Below are 20,939 nucleotides of genomic sequence, written 5' to 3'. Positions count from 1 at the left end.
CTCATGCCTGGGCAGTAATAGGATCAATTTCTCCAGGTCAGCCACAGCCAGGCCAGGAGGGCTGAGACATTGGCCAGGGCAGATTCCAACCAGGGCCCCTCTGTCCAGGTCTGCAGGCTCTGTGGGCAGGGGAGGTGCCTCATGAAGGAGTGAGCTAGGCCTTTTGTACTGGCTGGCGGGTCCCTTCAGGGGAAGCCAGAGCTTTGCCCAGAATGGGGAACGCTAGGGGATGCCTGCAGGAGCCCAAGGCGGGACCCCTCCCCAGATCTCTCCAGGCTCCACCCTGCTCCCTTCTCCTCCACCCTAGCCTCCCCCGACCATCCCCACCTCCTCTCATGGTCCCTTACCTCCACCTCCCAGTCCTTGGGACCGCCCCCTGTTAACTATGGCTATCTGAGGTTCCCCCGGGATACTGCAACCCACCCCACCCCAACTTACCACTTTCACTCCCAAGCCTGCCCCCTCCCATGCCCTTGTTCGACTGGGGGCATTTCTACTATTCCCAGCAGCCAGGCCTGAAACGGAGACACACTCCAACCTTCCCCCCACCTCCTGCCCTCAGCCCCGGGAGCACCAGGGCCTGACGCGTCTCCAAATCCCCTGCGCTGGTCGTCCCAGGCCCCTTCCATCACGTGACCTGACAGCCACCGTCTCCTTGCTCCTCCCCAGAGCCCCTAACCTTGGCTGTGGCCCGTCAGCTTCTCCAGGGATGCCAGCGGCTAGGGCAGGAACTGCAACCCTTTCCTCCTTCCGGAGATTCAGGAGACTGGGGTCCACCCTTCACTGCTGTGTGATCTGAGCCAGCCACCCCAGCTCTCTGTGACTCCACCAAGTTCGGCCAGGGTTGAGGCAGAGCTGTTGGGAGGATGAACTGTGGTTTGGTGGATGAGGTACTGCTTGGGACCCCGGCCTCACCGCCCATTTGCTGGGTGATTTCGGGCAAGTCACTTGCAGTCTCTGAGCCTCTGTTTCCATCTCATTTGTGATATCTCCACAGTGACCCTCCCAGTTTCATGGACCCTTCTAAGGACCAGAAAGGGGAGTGGCTGAAAGAATTGGCCCTGGGGGTCAAGGGGCCCTGGGCCAGGCATCCAGGCCATCAGAGGGCTGTGTCCCATAGTGGGGTGGAGGGAGAGCCCGTTCTGCAGCCCACAGCAGGGCCTGAGCCCAGGGGGCCCAGCCAGAACCCTGGGTGCAAGGTCAGAGCCCTGAGCAGCCGCTGAGTACACCCTGGAGATGCACCTGCTGGCGAAGAGCCCAGAGCAGGCCACTTTGTCCCCAGGGATCCCAGGACTGTCCCCCAGGCCCAGGGGCACTGCAGAACTGGTGAGGGGGCGACTCAGGGAGACCATCTGCCTGTGCACCATGGACCCTCAGCTCAGCCCAGCGGGTCCCTCATGCTCCTGGGCCCCAGATCCCAGCAGGGATCGCTACCCACCCTGAGCCTATTTCTGGCACACAGCGCCTCCTGCCGGCCTCTTTGGGAGCAGCAGGGACTCATGGGGCTTCTGAGTCCTGTCTCTCAGGTCTTTAAAGGAAGGAGAAAGTCTCCTGGTCCCAGGCTCTGGGTCTCAGCCACCTTTGACTCCTGCCTCCCTCAAGCGGAGAGAGATGGGGCCGCACTGCAGGCTGGTCCCAAGCAATCGTGGCCACTCTCGTTTTTCTGGAAAACCTTCTACAGGTCATGTGCCACAAGGGGCATATTAATACTCACCCTTCCTCTCTCCTCCCTCCCTTTCTTCCCTTCCTTTTCTCTCTGTCTCTGTGTGTGTGTGTGTGTGTGTGTGTGTGTGTGTATGTGTTTTCTCTCTCTCTCTTTTTTTGTAGATGGGGTCTCGATGTGTTGCCCAGGCTAGAGCGCAGTGGCACAATCGTAACTGACTGTAGCCTTGAACTCCTGGGCTCAACCTCCTGAGTAACTGGGACTGCAGGCATGTGCCACCTCGCCCAGCTAATTTTTTTTCTTTTTTGCAGAGATGGCGGTCTCACTGTGTTGTCCAGGCTGTTCTCAAACTCCTGGCCTCAAGTGATCCTCTAGCCTCAGCCTCTCAAAGTGCTGGGATTACAGGCATGAGCCACCACTCCCGGCCAGCACAGGGACTTTGACGGTGTCCGAAAGGCACTGCTTGAACCTGAGGGTCCAGGAAGACTTTCTTAATGTGAGAAGGAGGAGAGGGCTGGGATGGAGGGAACCCCGGCCACGGGTGAGGTGATCCCACTAAGAAGCGTGACGGGGCACACGCAGCGTGGACAGCTGCAGGTCTCATGGGGTGCACACATGTGTCCCTGCCCTGGCCTGACTGGGACCTGATTCTCTGTCTCCTTTGGCCCAGGTCCTCCTGCTAGAAGCAGCAGAACGGCCCTCAAGCCCCGACAACGACCTGCCGGCTCCCCAGATCACCCCTCCCCCCTGGAACGAGGACTTCTTCCCCGACGCCATCCCTCTCGCTCACCCGGGGCCGCGACAGAGAAGGCCCACGGGCCCAGCCGGTGAGTGAGGGCTGCAGAGACGACAGGCTGGGGCAGCCGAAGGGGCCTCAGGCACGGCATCCCAGGGTCTCCCTGGAGAGGCCACACACTAGGCTCTCTGGATCAGACATGCCACCTGGCATTTTGAAAAATTAAGCTAACAGTTGAAAACTGGGGGATTTCACCTAAAAGCCAGGATTTCTAATTTCTCTTAAAAAGTAGACGATCTGGCCAGGCGCAGTGGCTCTGTAAGGCTGAATCCAGGAGTTGAAGGCTGGGGTCTACCATGAGTGGTCAGGATCTGCACTGTGCCAATTATTAAATATTTTCATAGCAGATATGAAAATATTTCAAATGCAGTTATAATTTTTTTTTTTTTGAAATGGAGTCTCTCTCTATCACCCAGGCTGGAGTGCCGTGTCATGATCTCGGCTCACTGCAACCTCTGCCTCCTGGGCTCAAGTGATTCCCCTGCCTCAGCCTCCCGAATAACTGGGATTACAGGCACGCACCACCAAGCCCAGTTAATTTTTGCATTTTTAGTAGAGATGGGTTTTTCCATGTTGGCCAGGCTGGTCTCGAACTCCTGACCTCAAATGATCTGCCTGCCTTGGCCTCCCAAAGTGCTGGGATTACAGGTGTGAGCCAGCGCACCCAGCCTAATTTCTGTATTTTTTAGTAGAGACAGGGTTTCACCATGTTGGCCAGCTGGCCTTGAACTCCTGACCTCAAGTGATCCGCCCGCCTTGGCCTCCAAAGTGCTGGGATTACCGGTGTGAGCTAGCGCGCCCAGCCTACAGATATCATTCTTAATCTTCACACAAAGCTTGGAAGCCTTGAGGTTACAGGGGAGACACCTGAGACTCAGAGAAGTTAAGTGACACCCCTGGGGTCACCCAGCAAGCCAGAGCCATTTTGCCTCCGTGATTCTCTGCCCTTAGAGCCCTTTGGAGTGGGCGCTCTCCCCTCCCCTCTGTCCTGTGTGTCCATTCTGATGCCGGGTTGGGGAGCAGGGGCGGAGCAGGGGCAGAGCAGGGAGGAGAGCTGCATGACAGATGTGGCCTCCAGTGGCCAGTCCCAAGGCTGGGGAAGGGGACTGAAGGCGCTCTTTGAAAGGGACTGAAGGCTGTGGGAGGAGGGCCGAGTTCAGGTCTGCTATGGGAAGGGGAACCTCTCACTCTGGTCCGCTGGCCCACCCCTGGAGCTGCTGTTCCTAAAGTCTCACACCCAGAGCGTTATTCCATGCCCACATTCTTCAAATCTTTCTTCGGGGATGGAGGATGAGGGGGCTTCCCATCCCACCGGGGACCCAGGCCCCTCAAAAGGGGATGCCTGGCAAGACCGTCCCAACCAGCGAAATGCAGTTTCAATAATGGCCACCAGGTGGCGCACACACCCTACACATGGTGACATCTGCAGCCAACCTGGATCCCAGAGAGCAGGTGGGGCTCTTCCGAGGCCAGCAGCCCCTCAGCCAGGCCCTCCCCACCATACCATAGTCCCATGCAGCCGGAGTGCAAAAGGCCGTAAGACTCTGCACAGGTCCCTTCATCAGATCGGGAACCCTTTTTTTTTTTTTTTTTGTCTGAGACACGGTCTAGCTCTGTATGCCACGCTGGAGTGCAGTGGTGTGATCATAGCTCACTGCAGCTCAGACGTCCTGGGCTCAAGCCATCCTCCCACCTCACCCTCCCCAGTAGCTGAGGCCACAGGCATGCACCACTACGCCCTGCTAACTTTTGCATCTTTTGTAGAGATAGGGTCTCACTAAGTGGCCCAGGCTGGTCTCAAACTCCTTGGGCTCAACTGATCTTCCTGCCTCAGCTTCCCAAAGTGCTGAGCACACACTTTTGAGCAACCTCTCTGGGCCAGAGGGAGAAAAGACTGTCCCCTGGCCACACAGCAGGCCTTACCTCTCCATCTCCTTGTCCACCCTTGGGGCTTGGAGACCTGTAGCTGGGAAGATCCGTCCTTCAGGACCTCCTGGGGCCTCCTCGGAGGCCACGTATTGGGGAGCACTTTGCCACAAGCCCGGTTCTTGACCCTAAGCAGGGAGACAGTAGGGTGTAAGAGAGGGACCTGGAGCTAAGCAACTTCAGCTGCGGCCTGGCTGTGTGACCTTGGGGAAGCGACAACCTTCCTGAGCCTTGGTTTCCCCACATTGAAAATGGGAACAAAAGCAGTTCTTGGAATCATAGATGTTCCTAAGTGCAAAACTAATTTGTGAATTATAATAAACAACAACTCCAAGGTGATGTGAGTGACTTTGCCTGTTTGGGGAGTTCCAAGCAAGCGGGGCTCCTGGGGGAAGGTGGGCCAACGGCCCAGGGAGCCAAGCCTGGAGCCGCTGGAGGCTGGGGGTCCACCGTGTTCTGATGCTCTGTCTCCTTCTCTCCCCAGGGCCCCCAGGGCAGACAGGACCACCAGGGCCTGCAGGCCCCCCTGGGTCCAAAGGTGACCGAGGCCAGACAGGAGAGAAGGGCCCAGCGGGGCCCCCTGGTACGAAAACCCCCCACATATGTGATGTTGTCAACCTGCGGAAGGGGCTGGGCTCTCTCCCCTACTGGAACAGGCGAGGTGTCCCGTGCACCCACAGCCCTGATCTTGCTGGGTACAAGAAAAAGCAGGGTCTTTTTTTTTTATTTTTTGAGAGGGAGTCTCACTCTGTCGTTCAGGCTGGAGTGCAGTGATGCCATCTTTGCTCATTGCCACCTCCGCCTCCCAGGTTCAAGCAATTCTCCTGCCTCAGCCTCCTGAGTAGCTGGGACTACAGGCGCCCGCCACCACTCCCAGCTAGTTTCGTATTTTCAGTAGAGACGGGATTTCACCATGTTGGTCAGGCTGGTCTTGAACTCCTGACCTCAGGTGATCCACCCACCTTGGCTTCCCAAAGTGCTGGGATTACAGGCGTGAGCCACCACTGCTCTTGGCACTTTTTTTTTTTTTTTTTTTTTGAGACAGAGTCTTGCGCTATGTTGCCCAGACTGGAGCGCAGTGGTGCAATCTCGGCTCACTGCCACCTCCACCTCCCGGGTTCAAACAACTCTCCTGCCTCAACCTACTGAGTAACTAAGATTACAGGTGCCCACCACGGCCAGTTTTGGTGTTTTTAGTAGATACAGGGTTTCACCATGTTGACTAGGCAGGTCTTGAACTCCTGACCACAGGTGATCTGCCTGCCTCAGCCTCCCAAAGTGCTGGGATTACAGGGGTGAGCCATGCCACCTGGCCAAAACAGGGTCTTCAGGGGGCTTCGGGTACAGGCATGAGCATCGAGGCTGTCAGGGGCCAGGAGCTGTTCTCAGCCATTTAAACACCTCCAGAGACCACCCTCGACTCCTCCTGGGTCCTGCGGGGGAAGGACTCCTGGTTCAGCAGGTACAGGGCCAGCCTAGGATGGTGGCTTACACTTGGTGTCCCTGCCACAGGGCTGAGGTCCCTGGGAGGGACCCATGGGCTTCTGGCCACCGCCTTTGCTGGTTTCACCGTCCCTGCCCCGCTCACCCTCCCCAGCTGCTCCTAAGTATCCCCTCTGGACTGGGCTGGGAAGGGGAGCCCATTTCAATGACACCCCAGGACACCCCCAAGGAAGACTGTGGATTGGAGGCCACCACTGACTGGCTGTGTGTCCCTGACCAACCCTGTTTCTTTCGGGGCCTCAGTTTCCCCATTTGTAATGTTGCAGCCACCCGCCAGGCTCCAGCCACCACAGTGACTGTTCTTTTCCTCATTGCAGGGCCCCAGGGGCTTCCTGGAGAGATGGGGCGCCCCGGCCCCCCAGGACCACCTGGCCCAGCAGGCAGCCCAGGCCCCTCACCAAACAGCCCCCAGGGCGCCCTCTACTCCCTGCAGCCACCTATAGACAAAGACAGTGAGTGACGTGCTTGGGGGCCGGGGGAGGGCTGAGCCACGCTGTGTTCTGGCAGGGATCGGCCTTCCTTAAAGGATCCTGGGAAGTGGACCCCTCCACATGCCCATCCTGCTGCACCCAACTGGCTCACTCCTGCACGCCTTCTCCAGGAAGCCCTCCATGCAGTGTTCAGGGCCTGCCAGAGACAATGGCAGGGAACAGCTTGGGAGCAAGGCTTGGCCCTCGCGCTGAGCATCCCCAGGGGAACCCAGTGCCGGCTCCCAGCCCTGCTCTTGGCCCCAAAGTGGCCTGTCTGTGCCTCAGTCCCGAGCCCCAAAGGTCACTCTGCTGGCTGACTTGGCCCAGATTCCCTACCTGGCTACCCCACCCCAGCGAGGTTATCCCTTGTTGCACTTCTTCCTCAACTGTCCTCACTGCAGGTCATTCAGCAGGTGTTTAATGAGCACCTACTATGTGCAAGGCACACGGTTTTAGCCACCGGGGATACAGCAGTGTGCAAAACAAACTCTGGCCCTTGGGGGCACAGGCCAGTCCAAGAGAGCTTCTGAACACACAGAAATGTCCACTTGTACCTTGGGAGGTGGGGACAGGGAGGTGCAGAGAGTAGACGGGACCAGGACTCTGGGCCCAAAGGACCATGAGGCAGTGGGAGGCCAGGCATAGGAGTCCGTGAGCCCTGAGAGGAATATCATTTCTGGTTAAGTGTCCTGGCAACTAAGATTTTAATTTTAATTTTTTTTGACATAGGGTCTCGCTGTGTTGCCCAGGCTGAAATGCAGTGGTGCCATCATAGCTCACTGTAGCTTCTTACTCCTGGGCTCAAGGGATCCTCCCACCTCAGCCTCCTGAGTAACCAGAACCACAGGCATGCACCACCACATCTAACTAATTTTTTTTTTTTTTTTTTTTTTTGAGTGGAGATGGAGCCTCACTATGTTGCCCAGGCTGGTCTGGAGATGTGGTCTCACTATGTTGGCCAGGCTGGTCTTGAACTCCTGGCCTCAAGTGATCCTCCCTCCTTGGCCTCCTCAAGTGCTGGCATTGCAGGTGTGAACCACTGTGCCCAGCCTGGGGTAGGGTTTTATGAGGAAGGTGATGGCATTGCCCTGGGGCCCTGGGTCTGGTTCGGGATGGCCAGGGTGAATCAGGCAGGGGGCTCATCCTGAAGGGCCATGGGTGATGGGTTGTTAGACCCTACCCCTGCCCCAGGCAGTGTGGTCGCTGTGATGGAATCAGACCACTCAGGCACAGCTCAGAGGGGTGGGCATGGAGGGCTTCCTGGAGGAGTGAGCCAGTTGGGTGCAGCAGGATGGGCCTGTGAAGTGGAGCCTGGAGGAAGGTGCCAGCCTGGCGCACTGGAGAAGTGAACAGGGCAGACCCAGAGTCTGAAGAGCCTGGATATTGTTCTAGAAGGTATTTGTGTTCTATATGAAGCTGACCGACCTGGCTTTCCCTCCTCTTTGTCTGGGCCTCTCCATGCTCTTCTGAGCAGTGGGGGCAACAGTGGGAGCCCCCTGGGCTCCATATGGCCTGGCTCAGGGCTCAGTGCCCAGGACCAGCCTCCCAGCACTGCCAGGTCTGTCCCGTCAGACCCCTGGCTGCTCTACTCTTCCCATAGATGGAGACTCAAGGCTGGCCTCTGCCATCGTGGACACAGTGCTGGCGGGCATCCCAGGACCCCGGGGTCCCCCTGGTCCACCAGGTAAGTGAATGGTGGACTGGCCTGCATTGAGGACTCCATCCCCCCAGGGCTGGGCCTGAGTCATGGAGCCTCCAGGGGAGCTAAAGGCTGGCTGGGGGTCCATGTCTTCTGGACAGTGCTGGGGACTGGGTCTGTCCCACCCGCTGTGTGGCAGGAAGTGAAGCCCCTCGTTTCCTGGTGGCAGTGCCCCTGGGGGACTGGATGCACAAAACCCACATGATTCTGCTGGAATAAGATGCTTGCATGAGGCTGCCCTTGCATGGGCCAGAGAGGGACACGCACCAGTGGGGGATGAGGTCAGGACAGAGGTGGCAGGAAGTCCCTACCTTTGAGGCAGAAACCAAGGGCCCTAGGGCTCAAATGGGCCAGGACCTGGCCTTCAGTCCTGGCCTGACCTTCCATCATCCACATTCCTCACTGTGGGAGGAGTGCAGGGCTGACTGCCTTGCCCCTCCCTGCCCGGGAAGGGAGTCATTCATTCATTCATTCATTCATTCATTCATTTATTCATTCGTTCGTTCATTCATTCCTTCGTTCGTTCATTCCTTTGTTCGTTCATTCATTCATTCGTTCATTTATTCACTTGTTCATTTATTCCTTCATTCATTTGTTTATTCATTCATTTGTTCGTTCATTCATTCATTCATTCATTCATTCGTTTATTCATTCATTCCTTCGTTCGTTCATTCATTCATTTGTTCATTCATTCATTCGTTCATTTATTCACTTGTTCATTTATTCCTTCATTCATTTGTTTATTCATTCGTTTGTTCGTTCGTTCATTCATTCATTCGTTCGTTCGTTCATTCATTCGTTCATTCATTCATTCATTCATTCGTTCGTTCGTTTATTCATTCATTTGTTCATTCATTCATTCATTCATTCATTCGTTCATTTATTCATTCATTCCTTCGTTCGTTCATTCATTTGTTCATTCATTCATTCGTTCATTTATTCACTTGTTCATTTATTCCTTCATTCATTCGTTTATTCATTCGTTTGTTCGTTCATTCATTCATTCATGCATGCATTCATTCATTCATTTCTCTGTGCATTTCACATTCGTTGAGCATCTGCTACTATATGTGCTGGACAGTGAGCTAGGTTCCCGGGACTCCTGAATAATCAAAACAAACATCATCGTGAAACTCTCATTCTGGTGGAGGACAGAAATGTCATCATAAATTGTGGCTTTAACAGGATCTGAGGGAGCTACAAGGGAGAAGCTGGGGTGTGGCAGGGAGGCCCCGTCAAAATGTGACATTTCAGCAGATGCTCTAGGGAGGAGAGGGAGTGAACCCAGAGGGTACCTGGGAGCCTTCAGGTGACATGCCAGGTCTCAGGAGAACTGGACAGACTCCTGATATTTGTCCCCAGGAGTGCCCGTCCTCACATGCCCTCTCCAAACCTGGGAGCCAGGCCATGCTGGACAGCCCAACACGGGGCTCCCTGCACCATAGGGGGCATGGACCCGTGCGGGGTTATGAGACACCAAGGCCTCACTCTTCCTAGCAGGCTGGAGATTAGTCGTGAATCTCCCTCCCTGAGCTGGGCACACACACAAGACCCAGCCTGGCCCTCTGGTTACTCCACGGCCCATGGGGGAGACAGATGTGAAAACCTCAGTGGCCATGGGCAGCGGCTGGTTTACATAAGGGATTTGCCTAGGGGAGCAGTGGCAAGCTGGGAAGGCTTCCTGGAAGAGGTGATGCTCCGTGTCAGACTAGTAAGAAAACCAATAGGAAAGGGTTTGCTGGGAGAGTGGAGGGATAGGGAGGCTCCAGGAGGAAGGACAGCTTTAGCAGAGACGCCAGGAGGGTGTCTGGCTGGGGCAGGGAGGGTGGGAAGGGGCCAGGCTGAGGACTTCGGAGCCCTGAAAGAGACCTAACTGGGCTTGGATTTTTGAAAGCGTGCTCTAGGGGTGCATAGGGAGGGTGGATGGTCAGGAGGTTGCTATAGTAACCCTGGCAAGAGGGATGGGTCCCAGGTCCCGAGCGGGGACAGACCTGAGAGACGTACCAAGGGACCAACTGGCTGGGGCACAGGACCGGTCTGGATGGACTTCCTCCCTCGCCTGCCAGGTCTTGGGACTGGGGCTGCCTCGTGGACGAGGCCCTGGGAGGAGGAGGTGTGGGAGCTGTGAGCAGCCAGTGGAGAGGCCCTGAGCTCTGAGGATGGAGACCTAGTTGACAGGGACTGTTCCTCCCTCCTCCCCTTCCCCGTTCATTCCCAGACCCTCCTTTGCTTCCCATGGAGACAGATCCAGAACAGGTGCTGGGGCGGGAGGCTGGGGATGCCCCTCTCTGGCCCCAGGTGACCATCCGTGACTCTGTCCACAGGTCCCCCTGGGCCTCAAGGTCCCCCAGGACCCCCAGGAACACCTGGATCCCAGGTAAGGACTTTGCCATTTTAGGTATGGTGTGGGAGGCGTTGGGGGGGAGGGGTGGCCTTGTCTCCCTAGGGGAGAAGAAGCACCTTCTTACCAGCAGCAGGAGTCACTCAGGAAGGAGCCAGTTGACCTGGCCGGTGAGATTTTACTTTATTTTGTTTTATTTATTTTTTAATTTATTTTTGAGACGGAGTCTGTCTCTGTCATCCAGGCTGGAGTGCAGTGGCACCATCTCGGCTCGTGCAACCTCCACCTCCTGGATTCAAGCGATTCTCCTGCCTCAGCCTCCCGAGTAGCTGGGACTACAGGCGCCCGCCACCATGCCCAGCTAATTTTTGTAGTTTTAGTAGAGATGGGGTTTCACCATGTTGCCTAGGCTGGTCTCAAACTCCCAACCTCAAGTAATCCACCCTCCTCAGCCTCCCAAAGTGCTGAGATTACAGGCATGAGCCACTGCACCTGGCCAAGATTTTAATTTTATTAGCAGCAGCGACTGTTTGCTGACTATATCCTCCTCCCATTATGTCAGGGAGGTGTTAGCACCACCCCCATTTCACAGATGAGTTAACTGAGTCCCAGAGAGACCAGCTGCTGCCTGAGGTTGCACAGAGAGTGTAGGCAGAGTTGGGCCAGGTCACAGAATCTCTGCCTCAGCCCCTCACCCTGCCCTGAAAACTGCCCATGGGGAGGCGGCACCCCAAGCCTGACTCAGCCCCAAACCCCAGGCTCGCCCTGCCTCTGCAGCTGTGTCAGAAGTCAGGAAGAGCAGGTGCAAAGGCCCTGAGGCAGGGAAAAGCCTGGCAGGCAGTGAGCAAAGGAGTGTGTGGTGTGGGATGAGGCGCAATGGGCAGGGCCTTGCCTATGGGACCCAGGTGTGGGCTTTTGTTACAGTGGCTAGAATTACTGAGTTTCAGGGAGGGTGATTCCATGATCTTATTTACATCTTTAAAAAGCTCCTCTGAGGGGCCAGGTGTGGTGGCTCACGCTTGTAATCTCAGCACTTTGGGAGGCCAAGGTGGGAGGATCGCTTGAACCCAGGAGTTTAAGATCAGCCTGGGCAACATAGCAAGACCCCATCTCTACAAAAAATGAAAAAATTAGCCTGGTGTGCTGGCGTGCACCTGTAGTCCCAGCTGCTTGGGAGGCTGAGATGGGAGGATGGCTTGAGCCCAGGAGTTGGAGGCTGCAGTGAGCTCTGCTGGCACCACTGCCCTCCAGCCTGGGTGACAGAGCAAGACCCTGACTCATTAAAAAAAAAATTAATTAAATACATAAAAATAGGAAGTAGACTCGGCATGTCTGGCTGATGGAATAAGTCTGTGAGAAGGACAGGGAAGGCTCTGGGTTCACTCCCTGGTGTGTGCCAGGAGGAGCTGGGAGGACCAGGGAGGCATTTCCTGAGAAGGGGAGGCTTGGGGGTGGGGGACACCAGGAGTTCCCTTCGGAGAGAGGGGAAGTGGGCACCTCATGGTCAGCTGGGTGGAGATGTCAGGGGACAGCTGTTCATGGGCCTGGGGCTCCCGGGAGCCGTCTAGGCTGACGTCAGCACACGGGGGACCCTGGCCATTGCTGTTAGTATTAGTGGTTCTCTCCACACACTGGGCCACCTGCTCCCCTTCTTTGCCTGACAGCCATACGTGGCATTGGCCCATTTTGCAGGCGAGAAGACTAAGGGCTCAGCTGGGGTCGCTAGTTAAATACCAGCTCCAGGTGGCTCGAGGACTGGAGGCCTTTGAGTCTGCCCCTCCCCTGCCTGCCAGGCCATCCTCCTCTCCCTTCCTCTTCTGCAGACTCGGAGCTCAGTGGGCGGGGATAGGGATGGCCAGAGGGTACTGGAGACGTGGCCGGGACAGGCAGGCCTCATGTGCTGCCTTTGGTTTTCTGTAGGGCCTGGCTGGAGAGCGAGGCACGGTGGGGCCGTCCGTAAGTGTGGGCTGTGCAGATGGCCACTCCCAGGCAGAGGCTCTGATGCAAGCCCAGGGCGCTGGGTGGCTGGGGTTGGTGGGAGGTTTGGCCCTGGGTGGCCCTGCTGGAGCTCAGGCAACAGGGAGTAACTGAGAAATGACTCAAATAACTTCCTGCTGCGGGGTGAGGAGGGGAGCCATCTCCAGAGGGTGGACTGACAGTCCTGAGCGCTTGCAGCCCTGGGTTAATGCACTGTGTGACCCTGGCCTTTCATTCATGTGCTGTGTGGCCTGGGGCCACGTGTTAACACGCTGTGTGACCTGGGAAGTCCCTTCTTTTCTCTGAACCTCCCCAAAATAGGCTTAGACAGCTGGCCTCTAATCGACTTTCTTGGAAACAAGAATTTATGAGTCTCCCAGCCTAACCAATATGGTGAAACCCCATTTCTACTACAAATACAAAAATTAGCTGGGTGTGGTGGTGCGCACCTGCAGTCCCAGCTACTCTGAAGGCTGAGACAGGAAAATTGCTTGAACCCGGAGGCAGAGGTTGCAGTGAGCCAGGATCGCGCCACTGCACTCCAGCCTGGGCGTCAGAGTGAGACTCTATCTCAAAAAAAAAAAAAAAAAAAAAAAGAATTTATGAGTCTCGACTTCTGCCTCTAGGGCCAAGGTGCTTCCTTGACGTCCAAGCCTCACTGCAGGGGTGTGGGGCGGCAGGGAGGAGGAATGGAGCTTTGCTGAACACCTACTATGTGCTGGCCACAGTGGAGGTGCTCTCTTCCCCGACAGCGCATGTAAGCTTCACAGCAACCCCAAGAGACCATGCTTTATTATCCCCGTTTGCCAAAACTGGCCACTAAGGCTCAGAGAGGTTAAGTAACTTGCCCAAAGCCACATAGTTAGGCAGTGGTGGAGCCTGGATTTGAACTGGGGATTGTCAAGCACCCAAGCCTTGCCTCTTCCTGTGCTTGTCTAGTGACCAAACACAACAGAGGAGACACAGTGATGGCACTTCTAGGTGCCAGGCTCTAATGTAAGCTCATTGTCCCTATTGATTAACTTAATTCTCCTAATAACAGATGAGATAGATAGTATTACTGATCCCATTTTAGAGGTGAGAAAACTGAGGCACCAAGAAGCAGAGTGACCCGCTGAAGGTCACACAGTAGTAGCTGGACATTTGGATGTTACTGTGAGCCGGGTGTGGTGGTGGCTTATACCTGTAACCCCAGTGCTTTGGGAGGCCAAGGCAGGAGGATCATTTTGAAACCAGGAGTCAAGACCAGCCTGGACAATGTAGTGAGACCCCCATCTCTACAAAACCATTAAAAAATGAGTTGGGTTGTGGTGGTGCGTGCCTGTAGTCCTAGTTACTCAGGAGACTGAGGTTGGAGGATCACTTGAACCCAGGAGGCAGAGGCTGCAGTGAACCATGATTGCGTCACTGCACTCCAGCCTGGGCAACAGAGCAAGACCCTGTCTCAAAAAATTGGCTGGGCGCAGTGGCTCACACCTGTAATCCCAGCACTTTGGAAGGCCAAGGCAGGCAGATCACTTGAGGTCAGGAGTTCGAGACGAGCCTACCCAACATGGTGAAACTAAAAAACTCTACTAAAAATACAAAAATTAGCCAGGCATGGTGGCACTGTAATCCCAGCTACTCAGGAGGCTGAGGCAGGAGAATCGCTTGAACTTGGGAGGTGGAGATTGCAGTGAGCCGAGATCACACCACTGCATCCCAGCCTGGGTGACAAGAGCAAAACTCTGTCTCAAATAAATGAATAAATAAAATACAGTAAAATACGTGACTTTGAATCTGGTATTACTGGCCTTGTGTTAGAGACAGACAGCAGCCCTTCCAGGCAGGCTACTCGATCCTGGAGGGGCCCAGGCAAGAACTTGCTGGCTTCCTAGCCTGAGTCTCTTCTGCCCCAGAAACAGAATGAAGCACCTACAGTCCACCCTGGACCCGTCCCTGCCGTGCCAGCTGAGCAGGCTGTGCCCCAGAGCCGTGGCCTCCCCTGTTACGCTCACCCCAGGGCAGGAGTCCCTAGGGTGCCTAGCACCCGTTCCCCAGGCCCTGCCTGCCCAGCCTGCCCCTGACTCCCTGCAGGCCCCCAGGGAAGAGGTGCGCCCACCTCCAGTTCCGGTGTTGACTGTGTGACTTGCTTCTTAGGGTGAACCTGGCATGAAGGGGGAAGAAGGAGAGAAAGCCGCCGCTGCAGAGGTAACTATGCCTGCCTGTCATGTTCCCTCCCGCCTCCTTGGCTGTGAGCACTGTCACGGAGGGCAGGCGCCCCACAGATCTGCACTGACCCGCAGCCGGCCCTGAGCTGGGTGCTGGGCCACCGGGAGTATGGGGTCCCCGTCCTGAGAAGTTCACAGCCCAGTGGGGAACTTAGCTGACTACAGCAGTGATTGCAAGAGAGTGAGAAGGTGGCTGGGTGGGGATGTCACAGAGCGGGTGATTGGCCCTTGGGGGGCTTCCCGAGACAGAAACTTGTAGGAAAGACAGTCTCCCTGGAGGAGGAGGCTTCAGGCTGTGGGGTCCCTCTCAACGGACTGGGTTCTCCCGTGAATGGCATCTGGGCATGGACATGCCCACAAGGTCAAGGGCGCTGGGAGACTGAAGGGGACAGAGCTGCTGGATGTGGGAGAGGATGGATGGAGGAAGAGGGACTTCAAACTGGGAATCTGAGGAGAGAAGATTGGAGCAAGCAGAGGCTGGGGCCGGCGGGGAGGGGGAAGCTGGGGCATGGGCTTGGCCGTGGGGACCTGTGGCTTCTGGGAGGAGGAGGGGAGGCTGAGGCTGGGGTCGTGGATGAAGGGGATGAAGGGCTCATTTGAGGTCCAAAGTCAAACTCCTCTTAGCTGGCCCTGAGCTGGGTGCTGGGCCACCAGGGATACAGGGTCCTTGCCCTGAGAAGTTCACAGCCCAGCGGGGGACACAGCTGAGGACAGCAGTGATTGCAAGAGAATGAGAATGTTGTTGCTGCCTGGGGGCCGGCAGGGGAGGCCTTGAAAGCTCAAAATGAAAGTGCCTGAGAGGGGTGTCCCCTGGGTGTGTCAAAGCTGGGCAGGCAAAACAGAAGGGCCAGGGTGGGTCTGGGGGACCTTCAGGAGGTCCTTGCAAGACCAGAGAAAGGGAAGAGGCTGGAAGGCAGGCGCTGTGGGGGGTGCAGGAGGCAGTGAGAGCGGCTGAGGCATGAGCCTGATACACTGGTTGCTCATAGCCATACTCTGAGAGGTGACCGTGACCCCCTCCATTTCATAGCAGCAACCTGCCCTGGCCTGTAATCCCAGCACTTTGGGAGGCTGAGGTGGGAGGATCGCTTGAGCCCATGAGATCAAGACCAGCCTGGGAAACACAGCGAGACCCAATTTCTTAAAAAATAACAATAATAATGAGACAGGTATGGTGGCATGTGCTTGTAGTCCCAGCAACTTGGGAGGCTGAGGCAGGAGGATCGCTTGAACCCAGGAGGTTGAGGCTGCAGTGAACTATAATCGTGCCACTGTACTCCAGTCTGGGCAACAAAGCAAGACCCTGTCTCTAAAAACTAAAACTAAAAAATAAAAATAAAAATAAACTAAAAAAAATAAAAATATCAAATAAAAAACCACCTGTGACTTCGGAACATGAGGCTCAGACTCTTGGTCTCCCCTTCCCTGAGTTGGGGACATGACACTGACATCCCCACCCCAGACCCTGTAACTGGCTCAACTTCCCATTGCCTTTGGCCCCCTGGTAGGCAGACCTTTCTCCTAAACCCAGCAGGATGCTTTTTGGCTTCCTTTTGTTTCATTTTAAGCTAAATTAATCTGAACGTAAGACAGACCTGTCATGTCACAGCAGCAAAAGGCACTCGTTCTGCTGCCAACTCCCAGGGCTGGGCAGGATGGGGACAATGGCTTTGTCTCCTCATCATGCCTTTTCTTTTCAGAGTGGCCTTGACACCTGCCTTCTCCATAAGTCAGCACCCTGTCTTGGCTCATTCGGGTGTCTCTGTCCAGAAGGTCCTCTGCCCGTGTGTAGACCAGGCCCTTGAAATATAGACTCCGCCATTGTGCCAGCGTGCCAGCCTGCCCGCCTGCACTGTGAAGTAGTGGCTTTCTCTGCTGTCTTTCTTGCCTGGCGCGGCCACACCTACCCTGCCCCTTGCCTGCTGTTTGGTGGAGAGCTCTCGGTTGGGCATTCAAGGAAGGAAACAAGCAAAGAACCGCCCTACCTTCAGGCCCTGGGATAGGTGCTGTGTCCTGATTAGGGTATTTTCAGGGTGTGCCAGGGAAGCTGACAGGCAGCTATGGTGGAAGGAAAAGCTCAGGCTGGAGGCCGACAGGTGTGGATCTGCAGTCTGGATCGACTGCTTTGCCAGGCTGTGTGGCCATAGGGAGGTTGCCTGCCCTCTCTGTGTTTCAGGTTCTTTGTCTGTGAACAGGGTTTGAAGCCCTGCCTGGCACATAGTTGGTGATGTTCAGTCTACGCTTGTTTGCAGTGGTGAGGGTGTCAGGTGGGAAGAGGCAGGGGTGGAGGATTTGAGGACACATACACTGTGTCAGGATGGCCCCGAACCCCTCCTCACAGCCGGCCCTGACCCTGGCCGTTTCCTCCCCGCCAGGGTGAGGGGGTGCAGCAGCTGAGAGAGGCCCTGAAGATCCTGGCAGAGCGAGTCCTCATCCTGGAGCACATGATTGGGATCCACGGTGAGCAGTGACCAGGACCAGCAGGCTGGGAATCTCCCCTCCCTCCTTCCTCTCCCTCCCTGCTGCCCTCATGGCTGCTGCCTCTGGTCTCTGGTCTCCCTCTCTGACCCCTAGTCTGACCCTGCCCCTCCCCTGCTCAAAGACCCTCAGTGGCTCCCTGCTGCCCTTGACGGACTTCCACGTGCATCAGCCCAGTTTCCCAGCCCCTCCCTAGTATAGCCATGGTGGCCAGAGCCCTGCCAAGCCATGTTGAGGCCCCTCCCACCTCCATGCCTTTGCTCGGGCCATCCCTCTGCCTGGTGAACACTGACTGCCACTTCAGGACCTGCTCAAAGATCTCTGCCTCTGTGAAGCCTTCTCTGAACCCTTCTCTTTGTCCCTATGGTGCTCTGGGGAGCCTTCCATTCCATGCTGGGATGGTGTTTTTGTGACCCTCTGGGAGTCCCTTGTGCAGAACAGTAAATGGTGCTTCTGCAGGGCCTGGAGCACAGGCCCGTCAGCATTTGTTGGAGAACGAATGGATGAATGAATGGGTGAATGGACAGCTGGGTGGGTGGGTGAGTAAGTGAATAAATGGCTGGTTGCCTGGATGAATGTGTGAATGGGTGGATGCATAGATAGATGAATGAATGAATGGTTGAATGGACAGGTGAATAGATGGATGAGTGAGTGAATGGGTAGAGGCATGGATAAATAAATGAATAGGTGGATGGATGGATGGACGGATAAGTGGACAGGTATGTGGGTGAATAAGTGAGGGAATGGATGAATGGATGGATGGATGGATGGATAGGTGGATGGGTAAATGAGTGAATGAATGGGTAGATGCATAGATAAATGAATGACTGAGTGGATGGATGGATGGATGGATGGATGGATCGATGAGTGGACAGATGGGTGGGTGGGTTGATAAGTGAGTGGATGGACAGATGGATGGATGGGCAGATAAATGAGTGAATGAATGGATAGATGCAAAGATAAATGAATGACTGAGTGGATTGTTGAATGGGTGAATGGATGAATGGATGGATACACAGATGGATGAATGGGTCAATGGACAGGTGGATGGGTGAATGAGTGAATGGATGGATGGATGCATGGATCCATGAATGAATGTATCAGGAGCTGAAAGCCTGCTGCTGTCTTGCTTTTCCATGCCGGACAAGAGCATCTCTCCGCAACCACGTATCATGATCAAAGGTGCCCCCAAGTGTTCCTAAGGCTCTACCTGGAGTCCACCCTTCTGCTCTCCTTCCAGATCCCCTGGCTTCCCCAGAGGGAGGTTCTGGCCAGGATGCCGCCCTGAGAGCCAACCTCAAGATGAAGAGGGGTGGCCCCCAACCCGATGGGGTTCTTGCTGCCCTGCTTGGGCCCGACCCTGGACAGAAGAGCATGGACCAGGCCAGCAGCAGGAAGTGAGAGCCCACTGCTCCAGGACACCCTGTCCTGGCTAGAGACCCAGCCCCAGAGGCCTGAGCCGCCGCTGGTTCCTAAAGATGCCCCCAGGGGAACTGGGCTCCAGGCATGGATGATTATGAGGACCTGGGGGGCTTTGGGGACAGATGATGTCTCCAGGGGCAGGGTCTGGAGGGGCCAACACCCTCATCAGAGCCCTTCTCTGGCCTTGCCCCTCCCCCACCCCCACTCCCGGCTGGAGACGGGGTCTGGGTGGGCTGGGTGCTGGGAATAAGAATAATCCTAATACCCATCATGTATTGAGTCCCTGCTGTAACTGGCCCTGTCCAGGGAACTTTCCTTACGTTGTCTCATATTTAACCCTTAGGAGGTAAGCTTATTACCGACGCTCGGATGGTATAAATAACCCTCCCTTGGCCACCGGGTCATGGGTGGCAAGGGCGGGATTTGAACCCAGGCCCCTCAGTTCCTGAAGCCATGTTCTCTCGACCCTGCCAGCTTCCCCTCTTCTCGAGAAAACTCAGAGGGAGGGTGCAGGGCCAGGATGGTTCCCTAAGGCAAGCAGGGTTGCGGGGAGGCTGGGCCAGCCGGTCTGAAGGGATAGGCAGGGTCCTGCAGGGCCTGGGGCTTCCCTTCCTCAACCCCCTTCCCCACTGGCTGGGGGGGCGGCGGCGGCCTGGCCTGCAGCTGCTCTCAGAGGCCAGGGAGATCCTGAATAAGTCACTGCCAGCCACACAGACTTGAGGACCTTGAGAGAGCAGCATTGGGGGTGCAAGGGCCCCCCAAAACCAGATCGGCATCACCAGCCACTGCCTCCCAGCCTCACTGAGCCCACCCGCCCTCTCTGGGTCCGTCCCATCCCTGATCCGGAGGCAGCATTTCATGGGCGTGTCTGTCAGAGGTGGGACTTCCAGCCTCTACCCCACGAGTTCGTCTCTCAGGGGACTCTGTAGGTTTGCTACTTTTGCATGGCACAGCAAGTCCAATATCCCCTTTGCAAACTGCAGAGAGGGAAACAGAGTCCCAGGCCTGCTGGGAAGAGATGCTCCTGCCTCCCACCTTCCAGAGTTGGGGAGCCTGGCAGGCTCCACGGCAGGCACCAGGTCCCTAGCCGCCCAGAGCAGCTCTGATTGGAGCCCTCAAGGCCTCTGGGGCCAGGGTCTCTGTGGTCAGCTCAGCCCTGGTGCTCCTCTCTTGCTGGGCTGGGACCTGGGACACAGCCACGACAGCAAACTCAGAGAATTGAAGGTGCTGGCGCCACCCTGGGGCACTCTGTCTTCACAGCAGGAGTGACTGTCTCCAGTGCTCTTGGTACTCCTGTTCGGCTGTGGCCTGGTCCCTCTGGGCCCTGGGATCTTCTTCTGGCCCTTGAGGCAGGTCTGGAGAGGCTGTCTTCATGGAGGGGCGGTCAGAGGCGGGCGGGACCACCAGCCTGTAGCGTTATTATTGTATCTGACAATAAAGGTGCTCTCCCCACTGTGGGTCTGTTTGTGTGGTGACAGCAAGAGGCTGGTCTGCATCTCACTGGCCAGGTGACAGGAAAGCTGTGAGCAGCTCCAGCCAGGCCCGGGGTGACCACAGGGCCTCTGTGGCAGGGAGGTCCAGCTCTGCCCTCAGGACCTCCAGGGAAGGGGCTGGGAGTGACACACAATAGGCAAGCCCCAGATTGGGGCTTAGCCTGCAAGGGTTCTTGGCTTCACCCAGGAAAGAATTCAAGGGCAAGCTGAAGGTAGGAGAAACAGCTTTATTGGAGGGGCAGGGTTATAGCTCCATGACTCCTCCTGCAGAGCAGGGCTTCTCCCCAGGCAGAGAACAGCAGTTCAGGGTAGTTCTGCACCATATTTATACCTACTTTTAATTGCAGGCAGATTAAAAGCTGGTTTATGCAGAGATTTCTAAGGAAAGGGTGGTCATTTCTGGGTCATTGGATCTTTGCCATGGAAAAGGGCAGTAGCTCCTGAGTATTGCCATGGCGATAGTAAACTGACATGGCACACTGGTGGGCATGTCCAATGGAAAGATGCTTCCACTCTGTCCCTGTTTTAGCTAGTCCTCAATTAGGTCCTGTGTCTGAGCCGTCCCTCCAGAGTCAAAATCTGTTTCTTACCTCCAGAGGGTGAGGGAGGCCCCTTCAAAGGCCACCTCACCCTTCCACCCAACCACACTGTCTGTAAGCTGGGCCTGGCCCCCAGCTCTGCAAGAAGGTGAGTTAAGTTGGGGTGGCCTTGGGGCTCTGGGAGGAGCAACCCTGATCCTGCTCCATGCTCCTGTCCAGGACTGGGGTCAGTGACATATCAGAGACCCCAGGGAGGCACATATACCCTGATGACAAGTCCCAGGTACAACAGAGAGACCCAAACTACTGCTGAATCACCCTGTGACCTTTGTAGGTATTAAGCTCTTGCCCTGTGTGTTAGTCTGTTCTCACTCTGCCGATAAAGATATACCCGAGACTGGGTAATTTATGATAATTTATAAAGA

The 20,939-nt window shown here is 55.9% G+C and overlaps 1 protein-coding gene across 1 annotated transcript in view; it reads left to right on the top strand.

The window, feature by feature from the left end:
* Positions 1 to 19,937, top strand: part of COL26A1 (collagen type XXVI alpha 1 chain) — a 195,626-nt gene extending 175,689 nt beyond the window's left edge. The window contains 9 exon segments of the mRNA XM_073012720.1: positions 2,334 to 2,490; positions 4,870 to 4,968; positions 6,206 to 6,340; positions 7,959 to 8,042; positions 10,382 to 10,434; positions 12,319 to 12,354; positions 14,515 to 14,565; positions 16,958 to 17,042; positions 18,301 to 19,937. Of these exon segments, the coding sequence (XP_072868821.1) occupies positions 2,334 to 2,490; positions 4,870 to 4,968; positions 6,206 to 6,340; positions 7,959 to 8,042; positions 10,382 to 10,434; positions 12,319 to 12,354; positions 14,515 to 14,565; positions 16,958 to 17,042; positions 18,301 to 18,461 (861 nt within the window). The 3' untranslated portion in view covers positions 18,462 to 19,937.
* Positions 19,938 to 20,939: the final 1,002 nt, after the last annotated feature.

This window comes from Chlorocebus sabaeus, chromosome 28 (genome assembly GCF_047675955.1).
Source record: "Chlorocebus sabaeus isolate Y175 chromosome 28, mChlSab1.0.hap1, whole genome shotgun sequence".
NCBI classification, from domain to species: Eukaryota; Metazoa; Chordata; class Mammalia; order Primates; family Cercopithecidae; genus Chlorocebus; species Chlorocebus sabaeus.
This window is presented reverse-complemented; position numbering and strand designations above follow the sequence as displayed.